The sequence below is a fragment of the Mustela putorius genome, unplaced genomic scaffold, assembly GCF_011764305.1.
Source record: "Mustela putorius furo isolate JIRA1106 unplaced genomic scaffold, ASM1176430v1.1 tig00003853_pilon_pilon_pilon, whole genome shotgun sequence".
Lineage (NCBI taxonomy): Eukaryota > Metazoa > Chordata > Mammalia > Carnivora > Mustelidae > Mustela > Mustela putorius.
In genome coordinates this window covers 87354691-87375816 of record NW_025422005.1, presented here as the reverse complement: position 1 = coordinate 87375816, position 21126 = coordinate 87354691, and the positions used below count along the sequence as shown (strand labels likewise).

Genomic DNA, 21126 nt, shown 5'->3' with positions numbered 1-21126 from the left:
AACTGTTTAAATTGTCTTTGGCAGGGTGTCGCTGGCAAACCAGGCCCTCGGGGTCAGCGTGGTCCAACGGTGGGTGCCTTGATTTTAAAATCATGCTTTTCATTTTTCGGTCTGGATTTAATTTTCCAAGATAATTGTTTTCAAAAATACACACTGGTCCTCTGCTTTTGGATGTACTTGGCACCAGATCAGTTTTCATCTTTTGCTCTCCCATGCAGGGTCCTCGAGGTTCCAGAGGCGCGAGAGGTCCCACTGGGAAACCTGGCCCAAAGGTATTCTGAGTACTCCTTCCATTCGGGTTTGTTCTCCGTCCTCTTCCAGAGGACAAAAGCTAGGAGAAGTAATCAAAACTGATTTTTCTTTTCTTTTCTTTCTTTCTTTTTTTTTTTGGTGTTGTTGTTGTTGCTAGGGCACTTCAGGCGGTGATGGCCCTCCAGGCCCTCCTGGTGAAAGAGTAAGTATGACACAGTAACATAATATAAAATTAATATTAATAGTTTGCAAGTGTTTACATTTCTGGGAAAAGGTACTCGTGACTGCAAATGGATGGGCACAGTGATTTGCAAAATCTAGTCAGAGTTTAAAAATTCCTCTATTTTTCATTGACTTCTTTTTAAGAAAAACAGAATCCATTAGGTACTACTAATTTTGTTATCGAAATGAGAGTAATATTGTGCATAATTGCCCTATGATGTCACTTTTAAACTCAAGCCAAAACAATTCTTTTTTTTTTTAAGATATCTGTATAACACCTGCACCTTCTCCTTCACTCCCCTTGCTTTCCTTATTGATATTCATTTTGTCCGTAGCTCTGGAAGCGGCATTGTGCTGGTAAAATGCAAGCTCCCAGTAGCCATTAAGTCACAATCGATACACATTCAAATCAAGATAAAACATCTATTCCAGTAAATAGAAAAACTATTTAGTAAATTGATTTTCAATTGATATAAAATAAAGCTAAATATACATGAGGAAGCATGCCCTTTATTTGTTTTCTTTTGGCAAAATACAGCATTTTTGTAGCCAGAGATTTTGAAAGCTATCTTCTTTAAATAATTTTAAATATTAATTCTGTGTCACTTTTAAAGAAATTAGATTCACTTATTTATATTCTATCGCAATGTTTGGGATTATACAGTCATAGTGATATATTTTTGTATATTATTGTTTGAAATTGGTAATAGGTGTTTCACAAAAAGAAAAACAGAAACATCTTGTGATATTTATACAAAGAAAACTGAGAATAAGTAATTTTGCGGGGTACAAAGTTTCTATTTGTAATAGAAGTGTCAGTAGGTAAGACACAAGAATAAACATTTAATTATGGTTGTTTCAAGGCTTTAGTTCATATTTAATTTAATTAAACTTCTACTAAATGTTTCTCACTGTTGATAAACTACTCCCAAATTGAATCAGTTCTGTATGTTTTGAGTTCATAAATAATATATACATTTGAAAAATTTTATGGCCAAAGTCATCTTAATAAGAAGATAAAGTTTAGTTAAAATGGTTAAATCATTAAATGGAATAGAATTATTTCATAAATTATAGCAAATTTTTATGCTCATATCTTGCTTATGCATTCCAAAATATCATGAGCAATCATATGTATTTACAATTTTGTAACAAAACACTGTGGCCCAACAGCCTGATTTTTTAAAAATTAATTAATATATTTGATAGAAATAGAGACAGAGAGAGAGGGAAAACAAGCAGCGGGAGTGGGAGAGGGAGAAGCAGACTCCCTGCTGAGCAGAGATCCTGACATGGGGTTCGATTCCAGGACCCTGGGATCATGACCTGAACCGAAGGCAGATGCTTAAATACTGAGCCACCCAGGCACCACTCAACAGCATGATTATTTGTAATTGTAAAAATACTTTGAGAATAAGAAAGGTGTATTTTGAGGATGAAAGTAAAGGTTAGTATAAAAAAAATTTAAGCTGGTAACCATTTTTGATAGCATTCATACATTTTAAATATACAGAACATATTTCCTGTGTTCTGTGTAGTTGATGAAACATTTTATCCCTAATATATCCTAATTTTCTGCAAAGGATTTTACATGTCATAAACTAGTTATGTCTTAGGCATAGTTGATAAATGATAGAAATAACATCATCAAAATATATGACTTGGGAAGTTTAGAGAGAGAGTTTTGTAGTACCTCGAAATTAGACTAGAAATGGAAATACCTATTTTTGCCCATAACTTCTTTAATAATATATTTGTTTATAAATATACATAGTATTATATGTACATATTATATACATGGCTTAGGATATTTTATATATATAGGAATACACACACACACACACACTTATTAGGATACTCTGCATTTTAATATAATTCCTCATACTCATGATTTGCAGATCATGGATGTCTATTATTAAAGATTTAGCTCATAGCTTTTATTTGGGTCTAGATCACCAAATTAAGCAAAAGCAAAACAAAAACAACGAAAAGAACTAAGAAACTCAGTTTTTACATGAATAACAGAATAGTTTGGGTTTAAGCATGTCCCTTGCAATATTTAGGACATATTAAAATTATTCCTTCAGATGAGATTGGGCACGTTCAGGGTGGTATGGCCATAGACTTATCTAAAATTCAAATTTCACTGACACTAGGTATTTTATTTGGCAACCCTGATTGAATTCCAAAAGTATCTTTATACTGAATATGTATTTTCCACTTCAACTGGAAACTGTTTTGATTAATACAGACAGAACATATAAATAGTTTTTGTGGAATTTTATAAAGACCCACTTTCTCTTTATATTCTCTAGAGAAGTGATTTTTGAAAGCTTTTTCATTAAAAAAATTTAAATTCAAAATCAAATTTTATTTGAAAAGAAACCAAAATATAGAAAGCAAAGAAATGACATTTTAAGAAATTAGAAAAATTGAGCTTGCTACATGACGTAAAAAAATAATACTTTAAAAATTTTGTATTTAAAATAAAATTGTGTTTATAATATTCTTAAGTTATTATGATAGATACTGAAGAATTATGGTTTTGTACTTTAATAAGAATACCAAAATCTGTGAGTCCCAAAAGTTGCCCAGCATTTTGAGTAAACACTATTTATTTAATGACATGTCTAAATTTGAGGTTTCTTTTTGATTTTAAGATGAGATGCTAATAATAACAATAATTTGTGATGATTTCTGAACTAGTGTTGGCTTAAAAATGGTAATATTTCCCTTGGAAAAACTAAACTGATAAATTGAAAATAATAAATTCTATTAAACACTAATTTTATTGAACTTTATTTTTTATTTAAATATAAATAAATCCTATTCTAGTTGAGTTAATTAAATCTTATTTATATTTTCTTCCATTTTATATATATTTATTTTAGGAATATAATTATTATGTTCTGGGAACAGAAAGGATTATTTTAGCAATTATTTTGCTGTCTCTTTAGTAAAGTTTACTTTTTGCATTTTGAAGATGTGTAAATATGAGTGTTGAATAATATAGTTAATTAAACATCAAGTTAAGAACAATATTATAAATGTATATTTGGATTGAATGTTAATGGGAATGATGATACAATATGTTTTTATCTTGTCTACTAAGAAGTTTATATGTGAGTAAAATAAGATATTGACATTTTCAGAAAATAAATTTTAAATATAGAAATGAATTAAAGGTCTTTCTGAATTAGCCACTTGCTTCTTTCTTTTAGTTTTGTTTGACTATAGTCAGAACATTTATAGAGTCAATTTTAAAAATAACTTTTTGGGGGAGGGCTATGAAATCGAAATACTCTCTGTTTGGGGATGTTTCCAACCAATGTTAAAAGCCCAGCAAACCATGAGATACTGTGGACTCTGAGAAATAAACTGAGGGTTTTGGAGGGGAAGGGGATGGGGAGTTGGGTGAGTCTGGTGGTGGGTATTATGGAGGGCATGTATTTCATGGAACACTGGGTGTAGTGCATAAATAATGAATTTTGGAACACTGAAAAGAAATAAAATAAAATTGGGGGAAAAAGTCCAGCATCTATGGAACTTCTTGATACATCTATGTTCTTTTAAAGTTTTTTAAAGTTTATTTATTTATTTATTTGACACAGAGAGAGAGGTCACAAGTAGGCAGAGAGGCAGGCAGGGAGAGAGGGGGAAGCAGGCTCACCACTGAGCAGAGCCCAATGCAGGGCTCAATCCCAGGACCCTGAACTCATGACCTGAGCTGAAGGCAGCGGCTTAACCCACTGAGCCACCCAGGTGCCCCTCAGTTCACTTTTAATATGAATTTTAAATATAAAATAAATGTAAATATAAATATAAATGTTTCCAGTTTTCTTGATTTAAGACCATTGATGTGTGTGCTTTTACATACTGAATAATGTGAAAAATCATGCACTTAGCTTTTAGATTAGCATAGATTAGCCTGTTGCATTGCCTCAGTTCTGTCATTACGGTGAAGAAGCTATATGTTATGTTTTGGGTCACCTGTAGAAATAAACAGTAAAGTATAAAGATGTATCTTTCAATGCATATTCCTAAATTTCTTTACTGCTTTTTCTTTTCAGGGCCCTCAAGGACCTCAGGGTCCAGTTGGATTCCCTGGACCAAAAGGCCCTCCTGTAAGTGCCATAGGTTTTCTTTATCTTTCTCCATTGGACAGTGTTTCCAAATTTTTGAGAGTGATGGTTTTATTTTAAATAATTGTTAGATACAAATTTTGATGAAAATTCTAATAAAAACAAAATTGCAATTCATAATGTCAAAGAATGTACATTTTTCAATTTGTTTAACTTATTCAGTTTTAGTTTATTGAGTGCTTCTGATGTAATACAAAAATATCTTAGTAAATATCCTTTAAAAGTATATGAAAGATGGAAAAAACATGCATGGGTGTTATTCTCTCCAATACTCCTCTCCTGCAATGAATATTATTGATGGCTTTAAAATTGTTAAATATTGATTGTTAAATATTTATTTTATCAGTATTTCTCTTTTGTCTTCCATCACCCAATGTATTTGTCAAAATGTCACTTCCTAAATATTCTCTAGCATTCTGACATTACTTACATCTCATTATAATTTGTTTATTTGTATTTATTATTTTTGTCTCCATAATGCATTCTTTTAAACAATGTAATGCTAACCTTCTTGATTTATACCCCCTTTTTATATAATTTGCTGAGATATTCAAAGAGCTTCACAAAGTTAACTGAAATCCTTTATTCTCATACTTAAATATTCATGGAAACATAGGACATGCTCAACGCTCAGTTGTTTTCTGCTTCTTTTCTTAGCAGTCTATTCAGTTTATTTATGAGAACTAGAATCAACTTACCCCTTTTGGTCCATTCTGGCTCTAATAACAAAAAAAACTGCCAAAACCAACCACACAAAAAAACACACACAGAGACCAGCTAGCTTATAAGCAACAGGAATGTATTTCTCACAGTTCTGGAGGCTGGAGGTCCTAGATCAGCATACCAGTGTGGTCAGGTGAGGGCCCTCTTTCACGTGGCAGAAGGGGTTAGGGAGCTCCCCCGGGCCGCTTTCTTGTCCCTGATTTCATTCCTGAAGTTCTCATCTTCGTGAGGTAAGCACCTCCCGAAGGCCCAAGGGACTAATAACATCGCCTCTGAGGTTAGGATTTCAATATATGAATTTCAGCGTATAGCTTAGGATTTCAACATGCATTTCAACACAGTTTCAGGCCGTAACACCCATGTGTCTAAGGAAGTTGTTCTCAAAGTGTGTTCTTTGGGTCAGAGCATCGTAGTACCACTGGAGATTTCTTAGATATGCTACCTTGCTCAGCTAGTCAGAACTCCAAGAGAGCGGCCCATGTGTTTAGTAAATTCTCCAGATAGTTCTGATGCACGCTAAAATTTGTGAGCCACTCTTCCGGTCTACACCAGATAATGCTATGCAAACTTTAATGTGCATACAAATTGTGTGGGTACCTTGTTAAAAATGTAGATTGGATTTAATAGGTCTGGGGTGAGTCTTGAGTCCTTACCTTACTGACAGTGGTCCAGGTGATGTCAGTGCTACTGCTCCATGGGCCATACTTTAAGTAACAAAGATAAAAAACATTTTGACCAAAAATAAAATGAACGTAGTTTGGCTATGATCAACTCAGCAGGAAGCTAAGTATAGTTAAAATTTTCAGTCAATAATTTGAGAACCAAATGTTTTTTCACTGCAATAATACAGATAACTAAATCATTACTAGTAGTTTTATTCACAGTCTGGATATTTTCTTTTTGGGGGCTCATTGATATACATTTTTCAACTGAATATTCTAAATTGATTTTGAACTGAATCTTTTTGACAAAACCACAACATTCACCTTGTATGAGGAGGTTATATGGGACTTTTTATATATGCCAGTATTTCAAAAATTGTATATCCCAGTTCTCTATTTTCAAATAATTATAGTTAACCAAATATAGCCCTGAACAATCTCACATAAAGAAACAATTCAGAAAGTTCTGAACTAGGATGTTAAAATTTTAAATAAATATTACATCTGATTACATTATACTTTTAAATATGTTGAAAATAATTTATAACTAAATGAATATGGGCATCCAATTTTTTATTGAATTGAATAATTCTCAATTTTACTGATAACTTTCAAATGTGACTTTAGCTCACATCTTCAAAATATGAATTATTTATCATGAAATACTGACTTATAGTAAATATTAAATGTTGACACCATCTCTTACTTTTGGCAACAATTTTTATTTTATTTATTTATTTTTAAAAATATTTTATTTATTTATTTGACAGACAAACATCACAAGTAGTCAGAGAGGCAGGCAGAGAGAGAGGAGGAAGCAGGCTCTCTGCTGAACAGAGAGCCCGATGTGGGGCTTGATCCCAGGACCCTGAAATCATGACCTGAGCCGAAGGCAGAGGCTTTAACCCACTGAGCCACTCAGGCACCCTGGCAACAATTTTTAGACACTGTGTTTAAAATATTATTTTCAACAATATTTTGCTTTATTACTGCAAACATATAGAAAAAGAATTGTTATCTATATTATAGTATTTTAAAAGGCTTAATGCAAAAAGTTAGTATTAAATATAGGATAGTATCAGTATTACTGATTACAGTATTACTACCTGCATTTAGTGTTGTTTACCCACCATCTCAGTTCCCTTCAAAATGTAATATAGTCACGCAAAGTTACACATGTAGTGAAGTAAAAACACAGTTCCAAAAATGTATTCACAAGACATTTTTTAAAAAAAGATTTTATTTATTTAACAGAGAGAGAGAGAGATCACAAGTAGGCAGAGAGCAAGGGGGAAGCAGGCTCCCTGCTGAGCAGAGAGCTCAATGTGGGGCTCGATCCCAGGAGCCTGAGATTATGACCTGAGCTGAAGGCAGAGGCTTAAGTCACTGAGCCACCCAGGCGCCCCCATAAGACATTTTTCATAAGTATTTTGAAGCTGTGTGCATAGATCATTGTTTAGGAACATAAAATCCAGTGATATATATAAGTACCACATTATCATATCATTTATATTTGTACATATTGTACATATTGCTAAGAATTGTTTCCTTCATGTAAAGTAATTTTATTGTCAAGGAAAACAGTTTGACCCATTTTTCCTCAGACTTTTTCAGTCCATTCTCTCGTATCTTTCAACAAGTTTTGAGCCATTAATCATGCATGCATTTTTGTCTCTAAGAAGTATTAGAAGCACAATAAGTGCCTACATTTGAGAAGCAAGCAGACTAGTTGGAGAGGCAGGACACTGTTAGGGAACATTGCTTTCACTGCTAAACAAAATGATTTTAGTACTCTGTTTCTGTGACAAATGAAACATCAGAGTATGAACTAAAAGTACGTATTATTTCTCTGGTATGCAGTTTTATAACATTTAGGACAGAAATGCCTTCATCTCTTTCATATGGAAAAAAGCAATTCCGGTGGAGGGAGAGAGCCAAACTCCTTTTCCTACAAATAAATCGACTCATCTTCCTTGTAATCAGAAAATGTATGTGTGTGTGCACGCGTGTGTGTATGTTTTTATATATAAATTCACACATATACATATACACAAATGGATTATGTATCGAGTGCTTGGAATGTTCATGTTTAGAGTCTGTTAATCTCATGCCAGTGTCAGGATATAGTTACCCCATGAAGAAGAATTTTAACTCAAGATGATTGAGATTTATAACACAACTATTATGAGATACATTCTATTTATAGAAGAGGAAAAATCAAAATTCAGTTCTAGTGGAAAGTGAAAAAAATATCCTTAATACTTATTTATAAGTGTCTTTTCACAGATTGCCTTGTACACTCTCATTTTGGTAAATTTGTTGCCACTACCCTTCAACAACATCAAAGGTGCATTCTATTTTGACCAATAAAATTATTTTAAAATTAATGCTGTGAAATTATTTGGTAATCATTCTGCTTTATTTTATTGGATAGTAGTGTGGGAGCATTATAATTATTTAGAATTAATCACTTAATATTTGAAATATATACTTAAATGATAATGATATGAATTCTTTATGTAGTCTATTAACACTGTTCCCTCACGATATGTGGGAAAGTCATTAAAAATCACGTTGTATTTATACCAAGGTGACATTGTTTTGATTTAAGACCACCATTTTTTTTAAGATTTTTTAAAAAATTTATTTACTTGGGGCGCCTGGGTGGCTCAGTGGGTTAAAGCCTCTGCCTTCGGCTCAGGTCATGATCCCAGGGTCCTGGGATCGAGCCCCGCATCAGGCTCTCTGCTCAGCGGGGAGCCTGCTTCTCCTCACTCTCTCTATGCCTGCCTCTCTGCCTACTTGTGATCTCTGTCAAATAAATAAATTTTTTTTATAAGTTTTTTTTTTAAAATTAACTAATTTATTTATTTGACAGAGAGAGAGATCACAAGTAGGCAGAGAGGCAGGCAGAGAGAGAGAGGAGGAAGCAGGCTCCCTGCTGAGCAGAGAGCCTGATGCAGGGCTCGATCCCAGGACCCTGGGATCATGACCTGAGCCGAAGGCAGTGGCTTAACCCACTGAGCCACCCCGGCGCCCCAAAGATCACCATTTTAAAGGATTATGATATTTTGCAATAAAAGTGTAACCTGTGCTTCTCAAATCAGCAAATGTAATGAGATATTGAAATATATATTTACAGATTGTTAGAAAATGTATAAATGGTTTATGCCGATGGCAAAACACATCATTTGAGAGGCCTTTTAGTACTGTGGGTGGGGGGAATGCCCCATTTCTGTATACTATCCTTTAGCTGCCACTCTGTGTTTTTAGTTAAAACTCCTGCCCCCGATTGACAGTACATTTATTCCTATATGTATCAAAATAATAATACACTATAGACTTTTTGTTTACTGTTTTGAATTACTGAACTTACATGAAGTCTGCTATCAATTAACTACTTATTTCTGTGCTTCATCTTTAAACTGAGGGCAGAGCTAACACTTACATGGCTGCATATCTAGTGCCTAATACATAAAAATATGTAATAGGTGCTTAAGAAAGAAGAAATGTTTTGGGGCCTTGATTAAAAACACTCCAGTGTTGATCTTTTCAGAGGCTGACACTAGACTCACTGAGGTGATCATGGGACCCATGAGCAGATCACTGAGTGAGCGATAATCTTGTGAAGTGTCCTAAGAACAGTCATTAATTCAGAGCTGTTAGTTCACATGGCAGCCCGGGATGAGATGAGATCAGGGAACAGAGCTGGGACCGGAGTCAGGCCTTTCTCCTGAGCTTTTGAAGTCAAAGTCAAAAAGCCTTACTCCAGTGAAACAAAGCTGTCAGTGAAAATAATCTTCTTTTGAAAGAAAGCCTCATTTTCTAACTTAGTATAGTAATAATTGATATTTGAAAATAGATTTTTGTAAATAATGTATTTTTAAAATAAGTAGATTTAAATGATTAACAGGGTGTGAGATGTGTATCTGTTATGGTTAAAAATATTACTAAAATGATCATTTCTCTTCGTTTATCTGGAGGGTAATAATATTTCTGCGTCTACCTATTAAACCTGTTTTGAAATCTGACCCCAATACTTAATGGTTTCTGAGCAGGATGACTAATCCATAGTGCAGACTAAAGAAGCAATCTATAGTTCTACTAAGTATCTAAAACACAGGAACCACACAGAGTTGTTTACTTTAAGTACTCAGTTAATTGCTTCATTTATTTCTTCAGTCATGACACAGACAGCATCCTTTAGAGAAAGCGGTACATAGTAGAGCGGCTGTCCAGGGCTTAACAAACATTATGTGTCCAAGAGGATAGTTAAGAAAACCAGCTGAAAAAATTTGGCCCTGACAACTTCTAAAATTGAACATAGACCTGACCTTTTTCCCTTTATTTGAAGCAATTGAAAGACAAATTGCCCTTGTTTCTAGGTTTGTATTTCTTTTCATTCTTATCAGTTAGAAGCTCAGACCACCACTAGAGGACACCATCTTTCTGCTATCCAGATCTTGATGCACAGGAAATTGAGTTAGGAACAGATCACCAAAAAAGAGGGGAAAAACACTCCTTTGTCAATTACCGAAGAACTAAACCTTTTTGTAAAATTAAAAACACAGATCTGTATGAATGTGTTTTTTTTAAGATAGACGTTAGTGAAATCATTTATAAATGTAAAATGTTCATAAGGGAGTAATAACAATTTTCTCTTGGTCACAGTTACAGATAGAATTATCCTAAAGAGATATAGACACATACCACTATTGTATATAAAATCAACAGAACATCAAAATATGATACTTAATGAAAATATGATGAGAGAATTGTCCAACAGATAACGTTTAAAGTATAAACAATTTCAAGGAATATTTATGACCTGTGGTATTTAATATTTGTGATTTCAGGGACCACCTGGGAAGGATGGCCTGCCAGGACACCCTGGACAACGTGGAGAGACTGTAAGTGACCCCACCCTTTTGCCTGAAATTTTTCATCTCTAGTACCTCATCATTTCACAAAAAGCTACTTTATTATGAGGATTATTAGGTTTTGGATAATGGAGAAATTAATCTCATTGAAACTTTTATTTAAAAAAATGTATATATAAAATACATAAATTGACCTAAATTTGTATCCCACCACAAATGAATATACTTGAGGATATGGGGTTTGATTTTACTGTCTTGACTGCCAAGAACAGCACTTGAGGCTTGAGCTGACAGAGAAGAGCCCATTATCTTTTGGACACCTCTCCAAGGTTGTCAACCTTGACCTTTTCAAAGAAGTATTTATTTAAAGATATATTCTGTCCAACCCTATCACACGTCTACTCTCTAAAGGAAACATGTACACTAGGCTGTGCATTTAATACATTCTTCTATCCAGAACAAAAGGATGAAATATTTCCTGGTGTTGGAACATCATCAACATCAATCTGTAACTGTGTTGAATGCATCCTCTCACCTCAAGTGAGAAAATGTAAATGAAAAATGTAACTGAATTTTATTTTAAAGATTTTATTTGTTTACTTTACAGACAGAGATTATTAATAGAGAGGCAGGCAGAGAGAGCAGGGAAGCAGGGTCCCTGCCAAGCAGAAAGCCCGATGCGGGGCTCGATCCCAGAGCCCTGAGATCATGACCTATTTTCTGTGAATAACAGTGATTTGGGCAAGGGGGAAACTGGCCCTTTAAGTATGGTTTAAAAATCCCAGTGGGTTTGTTTATTTATTCTGCCAGTGTTACCAAACCATGTGTCTGGCTTTTCCAGGGGGATGTTAGTTTCATCAGAAGTTACCATAGCTTAGCACATTTCCTTGGACTCAATTCTTGGATCTCACCATTGATTAATTTTATCCAGATTTCCTAAGGAAATCACAACACAGACTAGCTTTGACGATGTGTTTCGAAGGCATTTTAGGGCACGCAGCCAGCATGAAGACACATTTGGAGTTGCACTGTAGTGCACACACAGCAACAAATCTGAAAACAGGATGATCTTTTTGCGTAGGATAAACAGTCTATCAGCAACAACTCAATTCCTGTTTTGCTCACCATGTGATGATGCTTAGTGTAACAGCTTCTTCGTTTTAGTCAGATTGTAAACTTCAAAGTCTTGGATTTCAAAAGCAGAATCAAATATGATTTAGTGAGACCAAAGAGTAAAATTGTTTGGGTTTCCTCCCGGGAATTACATCTGCATGAGGAGCATAAAATAAACTCTTTAGTGGAGAATCCATACTCCGATTTGCAAATGTACTCTCATTCAAATCTTGCAGTCAATCATTTTTAACTAAGTCATTGTGTAGTTTTGTGGGTATAACTCTAGAATATTTTCAAACTGTCTTTTGAAAAGGGGGTACCTAGAGAATAGGCATTATAAAATCCCTTTTGTCTTCAATTTAATCAAGACCTTCTGCTTCTACCCAGAGGAACTATATTATATATAACATTTAAATTTAAACAAAGCATATTAAAATAGCATATTAACTAGTGATTCTAAGATAGATATTCTCCTTCAGTAGTTTCTCATAGAAAAATGGAAAATTGTATTTCTGATTCAAATCTACTTTTTTTTTTCTTAAAGATTTCATTTATTTATTTGACAGAGTGATAGCACAGTAGGCAGAGCGGCAGGCAGAGGGAGAGGGAGAAACAGGCTCCTGCCTGAGCAGGGAGCTTGTTGTGGGGCTCGATCCCAGGACCCTGGGATCATGACCTGAGCCGAAGGCAGCCGTTTAACTGAATGAGCTACCCAGGCGCCCCTCAAATCCACTTTGAAGAGCAAGAGTGCATCATCCTGCAGTCAGGAACTTTTCTTTACCGCTTTGTTCTGTGCTGACTGGGATTCAAAGGATTGCCTTGTACAGAAAGAACCAGAATCTAGAGCAGCCATATGCTGCTATATATGTGTCACCTTATTTTCAAGGAGAAAATTCTTTTGTTATATTTGAGATTCATCCCCAGTGAGAATTCCTTGAAGTGTCATTCTCCTGTTTTACAATTCAAAGCTTTTTAAGCCACTGGCAATAATTCAAAATAATTTCTGTTATACTGAAACAACCCAAATTTGTCTCAGGAACACACTGACCAAATCCTACAGTCATCCTAAAATTAACTTAGTCTCCTACAGATTATCAGAATAGAAGTTAACATTTTTACTGGGTCTTGCAGCAGACCCAACATAGCAAAGCTATCTCCATTTTCAGGGACTTTGAAAAACATAATTTAACTTATTATTCTAAAATTAAATGGCAAGTGTAGTCTTATTACATGACAGTATTTAACAAGCATACTCCATTGTGAACTATGTAATTTTCTTGTTCAAGGTCTTTGTTACATTTATTGGATATTTGCAAATACTCTGAATGTATTAGAAGAGCAAACATAAACAAGCTGTCCTCCAGTTTCTCCCGAATCAGTCACCTGGTCAGATGTGCTAGCACCCAAGGTTTTCTCTTTCCACATTTTTCACAGAATTTCCTCAATTAAGCATTGATTTTTAATCAGTTGATTTTCATTAATTATTATTATAAGCATTTTTTTGTGTGCTGTTCTTGCTCTTACAGTTACTAAGGAAAAAAAATTAAGACTTTAATTTTTTTTTTTCACATTCAGTATTGCATTTATATCTTCATGTCAAACTTAGCCATCAGAAATTCGGAGGAGGGTAATCCAGACAGAAGGAACAGGCTATGCAAGTACGTGGTGTATGGCTATCTTCAGAGAAGTGTTAGAAAATCAGCATGGCTAAGAATGTAAAACATATTCTATGATATAGACCCTTGTATTAGTTTGTTTTGCTATTTTTAAAAGATTTTTTTAAAAAGACTTTACTCATTTATTTGACAGAGAGTACAAGCCGGGGAAGTGTCAGGCAGAGAGAGAGGGAGAACAGGCTCCTCATTGAGCAGGGATCCCGATGTGGGACTCGATCCCAGAACCCCGGATCATGACCTGAGCTGAAAGCAGGCACTTAACTGATTGAGCTTCTCCGACGCCCCTGTTTTGCTATTGAAAGTGGGATCTCAAGAGAAACCCTGTTGATCATAAGAATTAATGGATTTTAAAAAGTAAAAGAAATCTGTTTTCTTACCCTGAAATGTCAATTCAAGTAATTAAAAATATAGGTTATTTTCCTTTTCCCTACTATAAAAATTCTGTTACTATTAATAATTCAGTCCGTTATCTGGGAGGTTGCTGTATAAACACAGGACTACAGTTTCTGCTCTGTGCTTTTCAGTCTTATTATTTCCAGTCTCATGTTGCTGTCAATACTTCGGCAAAGGCCATTTGCTTTAATTCAGTTCTGAAGGTTTTTCTCCCCATATTTTGAAGCTACTTGTCCACCTGTTAAATGTAAATTAACTTACATGAGAAGGAAATTTGCCAGTCATAGAACAGTCATACAGAATGACTAATCCAGGAGTCTAGAGAAATAAAGACACCGAAAGATATGCTCAAAGGCTTTGTTTAGTGACTACCCACTGCTTACATCTCCCAGATTTTATCTTAATGGCTGCATTATTTACAAGGTACATTCGTAACTGTATTTGGGGGAACTTGAAGAAAGAATACTGATAAAATGCTGACATGATTACCAATCATGCAGTGTTCTTTTTATAAATGTACTCGACATCCTGTTTTTTTGTTTTTGTTTTTGTTTTGTTTTGATTCTGTTCTTACTTTGCTTTATGTTGGAATGCAGGAAAGGAAAATGCATTAGTATCACAAACCATAGATTTATGTCTGTATATAGAACCAGTGGACTGTTTCAAGAATGTCTAAATCATCATTTATTTTATCCACAACATTGCTATGTTAAAATTCTCACTATTGTTTGACCAGGTAGAATAGGGCTCAGAATACATTCTCCCTCCATCTTCATCCAATGGTCTTCTTTTCTTTTTTAAGTTTATTGAAAGTAATCCTTGGACTGTAATGTGAAATAATGAGGGTAGTAAATTTAGAATTTTAAAGAAAACTGGAATATAATAACTGATATTTAAGCATTTAATAATAAGTATTTTTAGGGGCACCTGGGTGGCTCAGTCAGTTAAACATCTGGCTTGATTTTGGCTCAAAGCCTGATCTGAAGGTTGTGAGTTTGAGCCCCGTGTCCAGCTGCATGCTCAGTTCATGCTTGGGATTCTCTCTCTCTCTCTCCCTCTTCCTCTGCTCATCCCCCCCCAAAAGAAAGAAAGAAAGAAAGAAAAGTAATAAAATAAAATAAATTTTAAAATAAGTATTTTTAGCCAAAAAGTGACTTTGTTTTAATGCGAGTTATCTTAGCCAAATTTTAATTTATGCTTTTTCATGTTTTAACGGATTATGTTTTCTTTCCTTAGGGATTTCAAGGCAAGACTGGCCCCCCTGGGCCAGGGGGTGTCGTTGGACCACAGGTATGTCCCTTTACTTTATTTTTCTAATAAGATTTATTTTCCTGTTTACATTTTCATCTTTTCTATTCAAATCTGCCCATTTTATTATGATCCAAAATGGTGTATTTGAGATTTTACATCACATTTAAATAAATGCAACTGACCTTAAAATAGTTGCAATCTTAGCTGAAGAGATTTTTTTTTTTCAGTTGGCTGCAAAAATAAAAGAGAATAAAACAAATAATGAAGATTAAGTCAGAAAATTCACAAAGAAGTTAACATGAAACCCCGAACACAGTACCAATCTGCTAAAACCACCAAAATGGTTTATTGGAAAGGTTGACCATCATGTTTTCCCCGTGTTTCAAATTACAAAATGACTTAGATTTCTGAGTAGAAATTAGATTTAGATGTATAATACATTAGAAATATAATAAAAGCTTTGAACACAGATTTTTCCCTTAAATTATAATATTTGTCGTATATTGCATGTTTCTTGAGATTTTTGTCTTTATAACAATGATTTCCATCAATGATAAAATAGTTGCAACCTTTGAATATGCCTAAATAATGACAAAGACAGTTTGTTCAACATAAGTGGCAGGAAGAGTCTCAAAAATTGATGCAATATGTTGAATTATAGAATAATTTGTGAGATAGGAAATATTTATTCTGGCAAAGTGTCATTGAATGGAAAGGACACATTTAGTTTACTCAGCGGAATTTTACCCCTGCTAATAACAAATAATAGCAAAAGAGCAAGAGCAGTTGAATAAGTGTTTTAATTATTTAATTGCTTTAAATAGTTTTTTTCTCAGCCTATAATTAGTTCTTAAGACTTTGTAACTCAAATACACCCACACACATACTCACACACACAAACACACAAACGATAAGCAGAGAAACAAAAAACCGCATCTTCTTTCTAGGAATATGTGTAACAGAAGCAAAAATGAAGAATTCTTGGAATGATTAATCATTTAATTCCAGAGATGAATCCTGAAGCAAGGGAAATGCTGTTTATTCTTTTAGAAAAGAAAAATGCATACTTGCATGATTTTTTTTTTTTTGCCTACTTTTCTATGTATGTGCTGAAGAACTCTTTTTTTTTTTAAAGATGTTATGTATTTGTTTAGAAAGACAGCATGCATGCGAGTGGGGGAAGGGATATAGGAAGAGAATCTCAAGCCGACTGCACTGAGCATGGAGCCCCATGTGGGGCGACATCTCACAACCTTGAGATTAGGACCTGAGCCAAAGTCTAGAGTTGGTTGTTGAACCTACTGAGCCCCCCACTTACCTCTGTACTGAAAAATCCTTAACTGCTTATCAGTTCTAATTAAAAAAAAAATACTCCCTCAATAATTAGCTACTCTTATTATTTTTTTTCATTATAAGCAACTTTGTGGCAGTTTTCTGTGAAAAGATATAACTTAAAGAATGATTCCTATTACATTCAATATCTGTGAATAGAAATGAAATCAAAGTCCAACTCTCATGTAAACATCAAGGGGCTTAACTGATTATTTCAGGACCTTACCCCTTTTGAAAATTCATCTCTGCCTAATGTAGACACCTGGCTTCTGAGATCTTTGTTGTTGTTGTTAAAATATCAGGTGTTTTACTGGGGATGCATTTCCATTGGGTTAGTTTTCTTTATTGGTTCTTTTAAGAGAGAAAATCCAATTCCTGATTTCAGTAACCTAATTTTTAGGTTAAGAAAAAGAAGTGATTTAACAGGAACAATATTGATTGTGATATTTCATATTTATTCTGTTTTTTTATAGTCATATGAATCACTGCTCATTTTTGTCTCAATGGCGATAGCCATTAAATTTGGATCAATTTTATATTGCTTGCTATTGAAATTCCAGTGATCAGATATTCAAGAAATATTCCTCTGTGGAGTGTATGTTTGTACATTAATGATAAACTGGGGACTTTCAGCAACATACAATTAAAAGAATTTAAATCTAGAAATTTACACTCAAATATAAGGCAGATGCATTCTTTATCCTATACTAGAGGCTAAGAATCTGTTGCATTTTTAGAGAAATAACAGGGAATGATAATGCATAAACACCTTCAGCAATACATTCCACTATTTAACAGCTTTAGCATCTGGAAACTTTCCCTTTATATGTCTTTAACTTAAATCCTTCATTTTGCTTTATTCTAAGTGGAAATACAGAGCAACTGGTCACCATTCTCTATTTACACTTGAAAGCTCATTAAACTTTAGCACCACAGAACAGCACCACTCAGGGGACACATAAATGACCTGACATTTTTCACTTTGGCATTTGTAGCAATTTAAGGGAGCGGGCTGTTTGTTACAGCCTTTGGCCGGGAGGAGCTGCCAGCCCAAACTCGAGGCCTGCAGGATCTCCCTGCTACATTCCCTAGACTTTGTCAAATGAATATAGATTAACCGTAGAGAGATCTCCAGTCATGGAAATTCCAAGGAGAACTGCTTTGGCTGTTTGGGTTCCAGGGGACCGAGGCTTATTATCAAGCAGTGATTCATTGAGTAGCTACCGATGTGGTACTGATGCCTCTTTTAATCCTAAACTCATTCAACTAATTATATAAAAAGAGGGAATGGGATGAAACTAGTTAAAACCACAGGGTTTTTTTTTTTTTTTTCTTAATTTTATTTATTTATTTATTTGACACAAAGAGTTAGAGAGATCACAGGTAGGAGGAGAGGCAGGCAGAGAGAGAGGGGGAAGCAGGCTCCCTGCTGAGCAAAGAGCCAGACACAAGTCTCCATCCCAGGACTCTGGGATCATGACCTGAGCTGAAGACAGAGGCTTTAACCCACTGAGCCACCCAGGCACCCCAAAACCAGAGTTTTAAACAATACTTTGGCCTCGGTCTGAAACACTCCTGGTATGGAACAAAGAAAATAGCTTTGTGAATTTACCTACGTAAATCAGGTCCTAAGGAAGGATGACACTTATTTCTTTTCAGACTCCTCCCAGATATGGTGCTTTTCTGTTTTGTAGGACAGCATGGAAATAAGTGAAAATGATTACCTTCTGTGAAAAGGAGCACTATTTCTTTGGGATTTGTGTTATCCTTATCAAAAGTAAAAGAGCAATCTAATGAGATTTCGCTAATCCAATTTAGGGACCAACTGGTGAGACTGGTCCAATAGGTGAACGAGGACATCCTGGCCCTCCGGGGCCCCCTGGTGAGCAAGGTCTTCCCGGTGCTGCAGGAAAAGAAGGTGCAAAGGTATGACACACTCAAGGAAACTTCTTGGCTGAAAACATCCATTTATTTTTCACTCTGGCTTCTCATCACTTGTCCATAGGGTCTCTACATATTAGCATAGTATTTAAATAGATCAGAAAAATATATCAGTAAAATATCCAGCTTATTGTACTTTAAGGTGTGACTGAACAAGAGCATAAGACCCCTTAGGTCCATTGGCCATGAAGCCGTGCATTTATACACAGTCTTAAACATAGGTAGTGGCCAGTTCATTTTAATGTCTACGGCATTCCACACAATATCCTCATTATTGAATGACATTTAGGTTTCCCTCACAGGTTAGAGGCAGTCACAGCTTTGCGTATAGAAACATGTAGAAATTACCCTCTATGACTGATGTGTATTATATTCCTTAGGGTGACCCAGGTCCTCAAGGTGTCTCAGGGAAGGACGGACCAGCGGGACTGCGTGGTTTCCCAGGTGAAAGAGGTCTTCCGGGAGCTCAGGTATACGCAGCATACAGATAAAGCATGTCAATGAGATTACTTTTCAGAAGCATGTTTCTCAGACTTAACTAAATATGCATAAGTCATTAAGGGGAGATGCCTCAGCATAAGCATTGATTATCGTAATATATATGACAATGTATATTTGTGCCTAAAACACTTCTTACCATCTCCATTTTATCCATCATACACCTCCTATTTATATTCAAGTCACATGGATTCATTTTCTTTGTTTTTATTCTCATTTCCCAGGGTGCACCTGGGCTGAAAGGAGGGGAAGGTCCCCAGGGCCCACCGGGTCCAGTTGTAAGTATGATTATAACAAATAGCCGTGCTACCCTGGGTTGCAGATTATAGCTCTTCTTTCATCACTCTCGTGCTGTGATCCTAAGGTGTGTAGGAGAGAAAATAAACACACGTCAATCAAATCAGTCAATGCCTGGCTTCTACTAATTGCATGCACTAATGAGTGCAGAAACAGATTGGAAATATTTACTCCACCATTGCTGTCAGAAGGTAAAAGGAGCTAGCTTGCTTCTTAAATACCCAAGGAAATAAATCATGATTTGTCTTATTGTAAGTACTGGATGAGACTTGAATTCTGTCACTGCTTTTAAAAAAAGTCTCCTAAGCGGGAAAGGTATATATTCATTTCTCTGTTATCCGGATTGCTTTATTTAGTTAATGTAACCTTACAAAGTAATTAGCAAATGAGCAAATACCAGATTTTTACTTCACCTTTTCCTTTTATTTTTTATTTATTTATTTTTAAATATTTTATTTATTTATTTGACAGAGAGAGATCACAAGTAGAGAGGCAGGCAGAGAGAGAGAGGGGAAGCAGGCTCCCTGCTGAGCAGAGAGCCCGATGCGGGACTCGATCCCAGGACCCTGAGATCATGACCTGAGCCGAAGGCAGCGGCTGAACCCACTGAGCCACCCAGGCGCCCCACCTTTTCCTTTTAGAGATATAGATCAATCCCTCTGAAAGCAGTTGAACACAGCCTTCATTTTTGCCCATGAGTTCACCTTTGTTCTTACCTGTACTTGGAAACGTTACCAATAACAGCCAAACTTCCAGGTTTAGTGGCCTCCTCTCATTCTCTTCTCATTCATATTTCATCAAGCTGAAAAGCTGAAAGTGGCTTTAAATCCTTATACGAAATGTTGACGTCATATTCCCCACCCTCCAAAGTATTTTTTTAATGTGTCCCACTTTCTTTTTTCTTTCTTTTTTTTTTTTTTTGAAGATTTTATTTATTTGACTGACAGAGATCACAAGTAGACAGAGAGGCAGGCACAGAGAGAGAGAGAGGAGGAAGCAGGCTCCCTGCTGAGCAGAGAGCCCAATGTAGGGCTTGATCCCAGGGTCCTGGAATCATGACCTGAGCCGAAGGCAGAGGCTTTAACCCACTGAGCCACCCACGTGCCCCTGTGTCCCGCTTTCTTGATTGCCACTGCTGCCACATTTGTTCAGACTCTCTCCTTGCTCAGTAGTGTCTTACCTCATGCTCCTGATTCCGTTTCCTTAGCTTCTCCAGTTTTGCCCACTGATTTGAGAATACAGGCACACATCCTTAACTATGCCCTCCTTCTGCTTTTCGGCAGCTCATGATCCCACATTGCCTTCAGAAATTCACTCCTTATAATGATTATTGAGTCGTCTTCACGGCTTGGTCCCATTCACCATAGTCTGTTTTACTTGCCTTGTTGACTCCTTCTAATTCTACCCAGTTTAATGCGTTGAACTTCATCCTTCTCAAACTACCACAATCTTTTATATTTTGCAGAGAGTATACTACTTACTTTTCCCTTTCTTCAATTTTCCCTTTCTCTACTTCACCAAAATTCTACTCACCCCAAAAAGATAAGGCTGAAATGTTAAATCTTTGTAAAGTCATCTCTGGACAGTTTGCCTCCATTTCATTTATGGGTGAAATTTCTTCACCTTTAGTGATTTTTGTTGTGGTTTGTATTTTAGAAATTACATTGGAATATAACCGTTGTCTCTCTCAGTAGAATGTGAGCTTCTATGTTATTTTAGTACCTCAAGACATAGTGCCCGACAC

The 21126-nt window shown here is 35.4% G+C and overlaps 1 protein-coding gene across 8 annotated transcripts in view; it reads left to right on the top strand.

Moving 5' to 3' along the window:
- Positions 1 to 21126, top strand: part of COL11A1 (collagen type XI alpha 1 chain) — a 208736-nt gene that overhangs the window by 120943 nt on the left and 66667 nt on the right. For all 8 annotated transcript variants that reach the window (XM_004775160.3, XM_004775159.3, XM_004775161.3 and 5 more), the window contains 9 exons: positions 25 to 69; positions 219 to 272; positions 410 to 454; positions 4545 to 4598; positions 10858 to 10911; positions 15300 to 15353; positions 18465 to 18572; positions 18968 to 19057; positions 19310 to 19363. In XM_004775160.3, coding sequence (XP_004775217.1) covers positions 25 to 69; positions 219 to 272; positions 410 to 454; positions 4545 to 4598; positions 10858 to 10911; positions 15300 to 15353; positions 18465 to 18572; positions 18968 to 19057; positions 19310 to 19363 — 558 coding nt within the window. The remainder of the gene's footprint in view (positions 1 to 24; positions 70 to 218; positions 273 to 409; positions 455 to 4544; positions 4599 to 10857; positions 10912 to 15299; positions 15354 to 18464; positions 18573 to 18967; positions 19058 to 19309; positions 19364 to 21126) is intronic.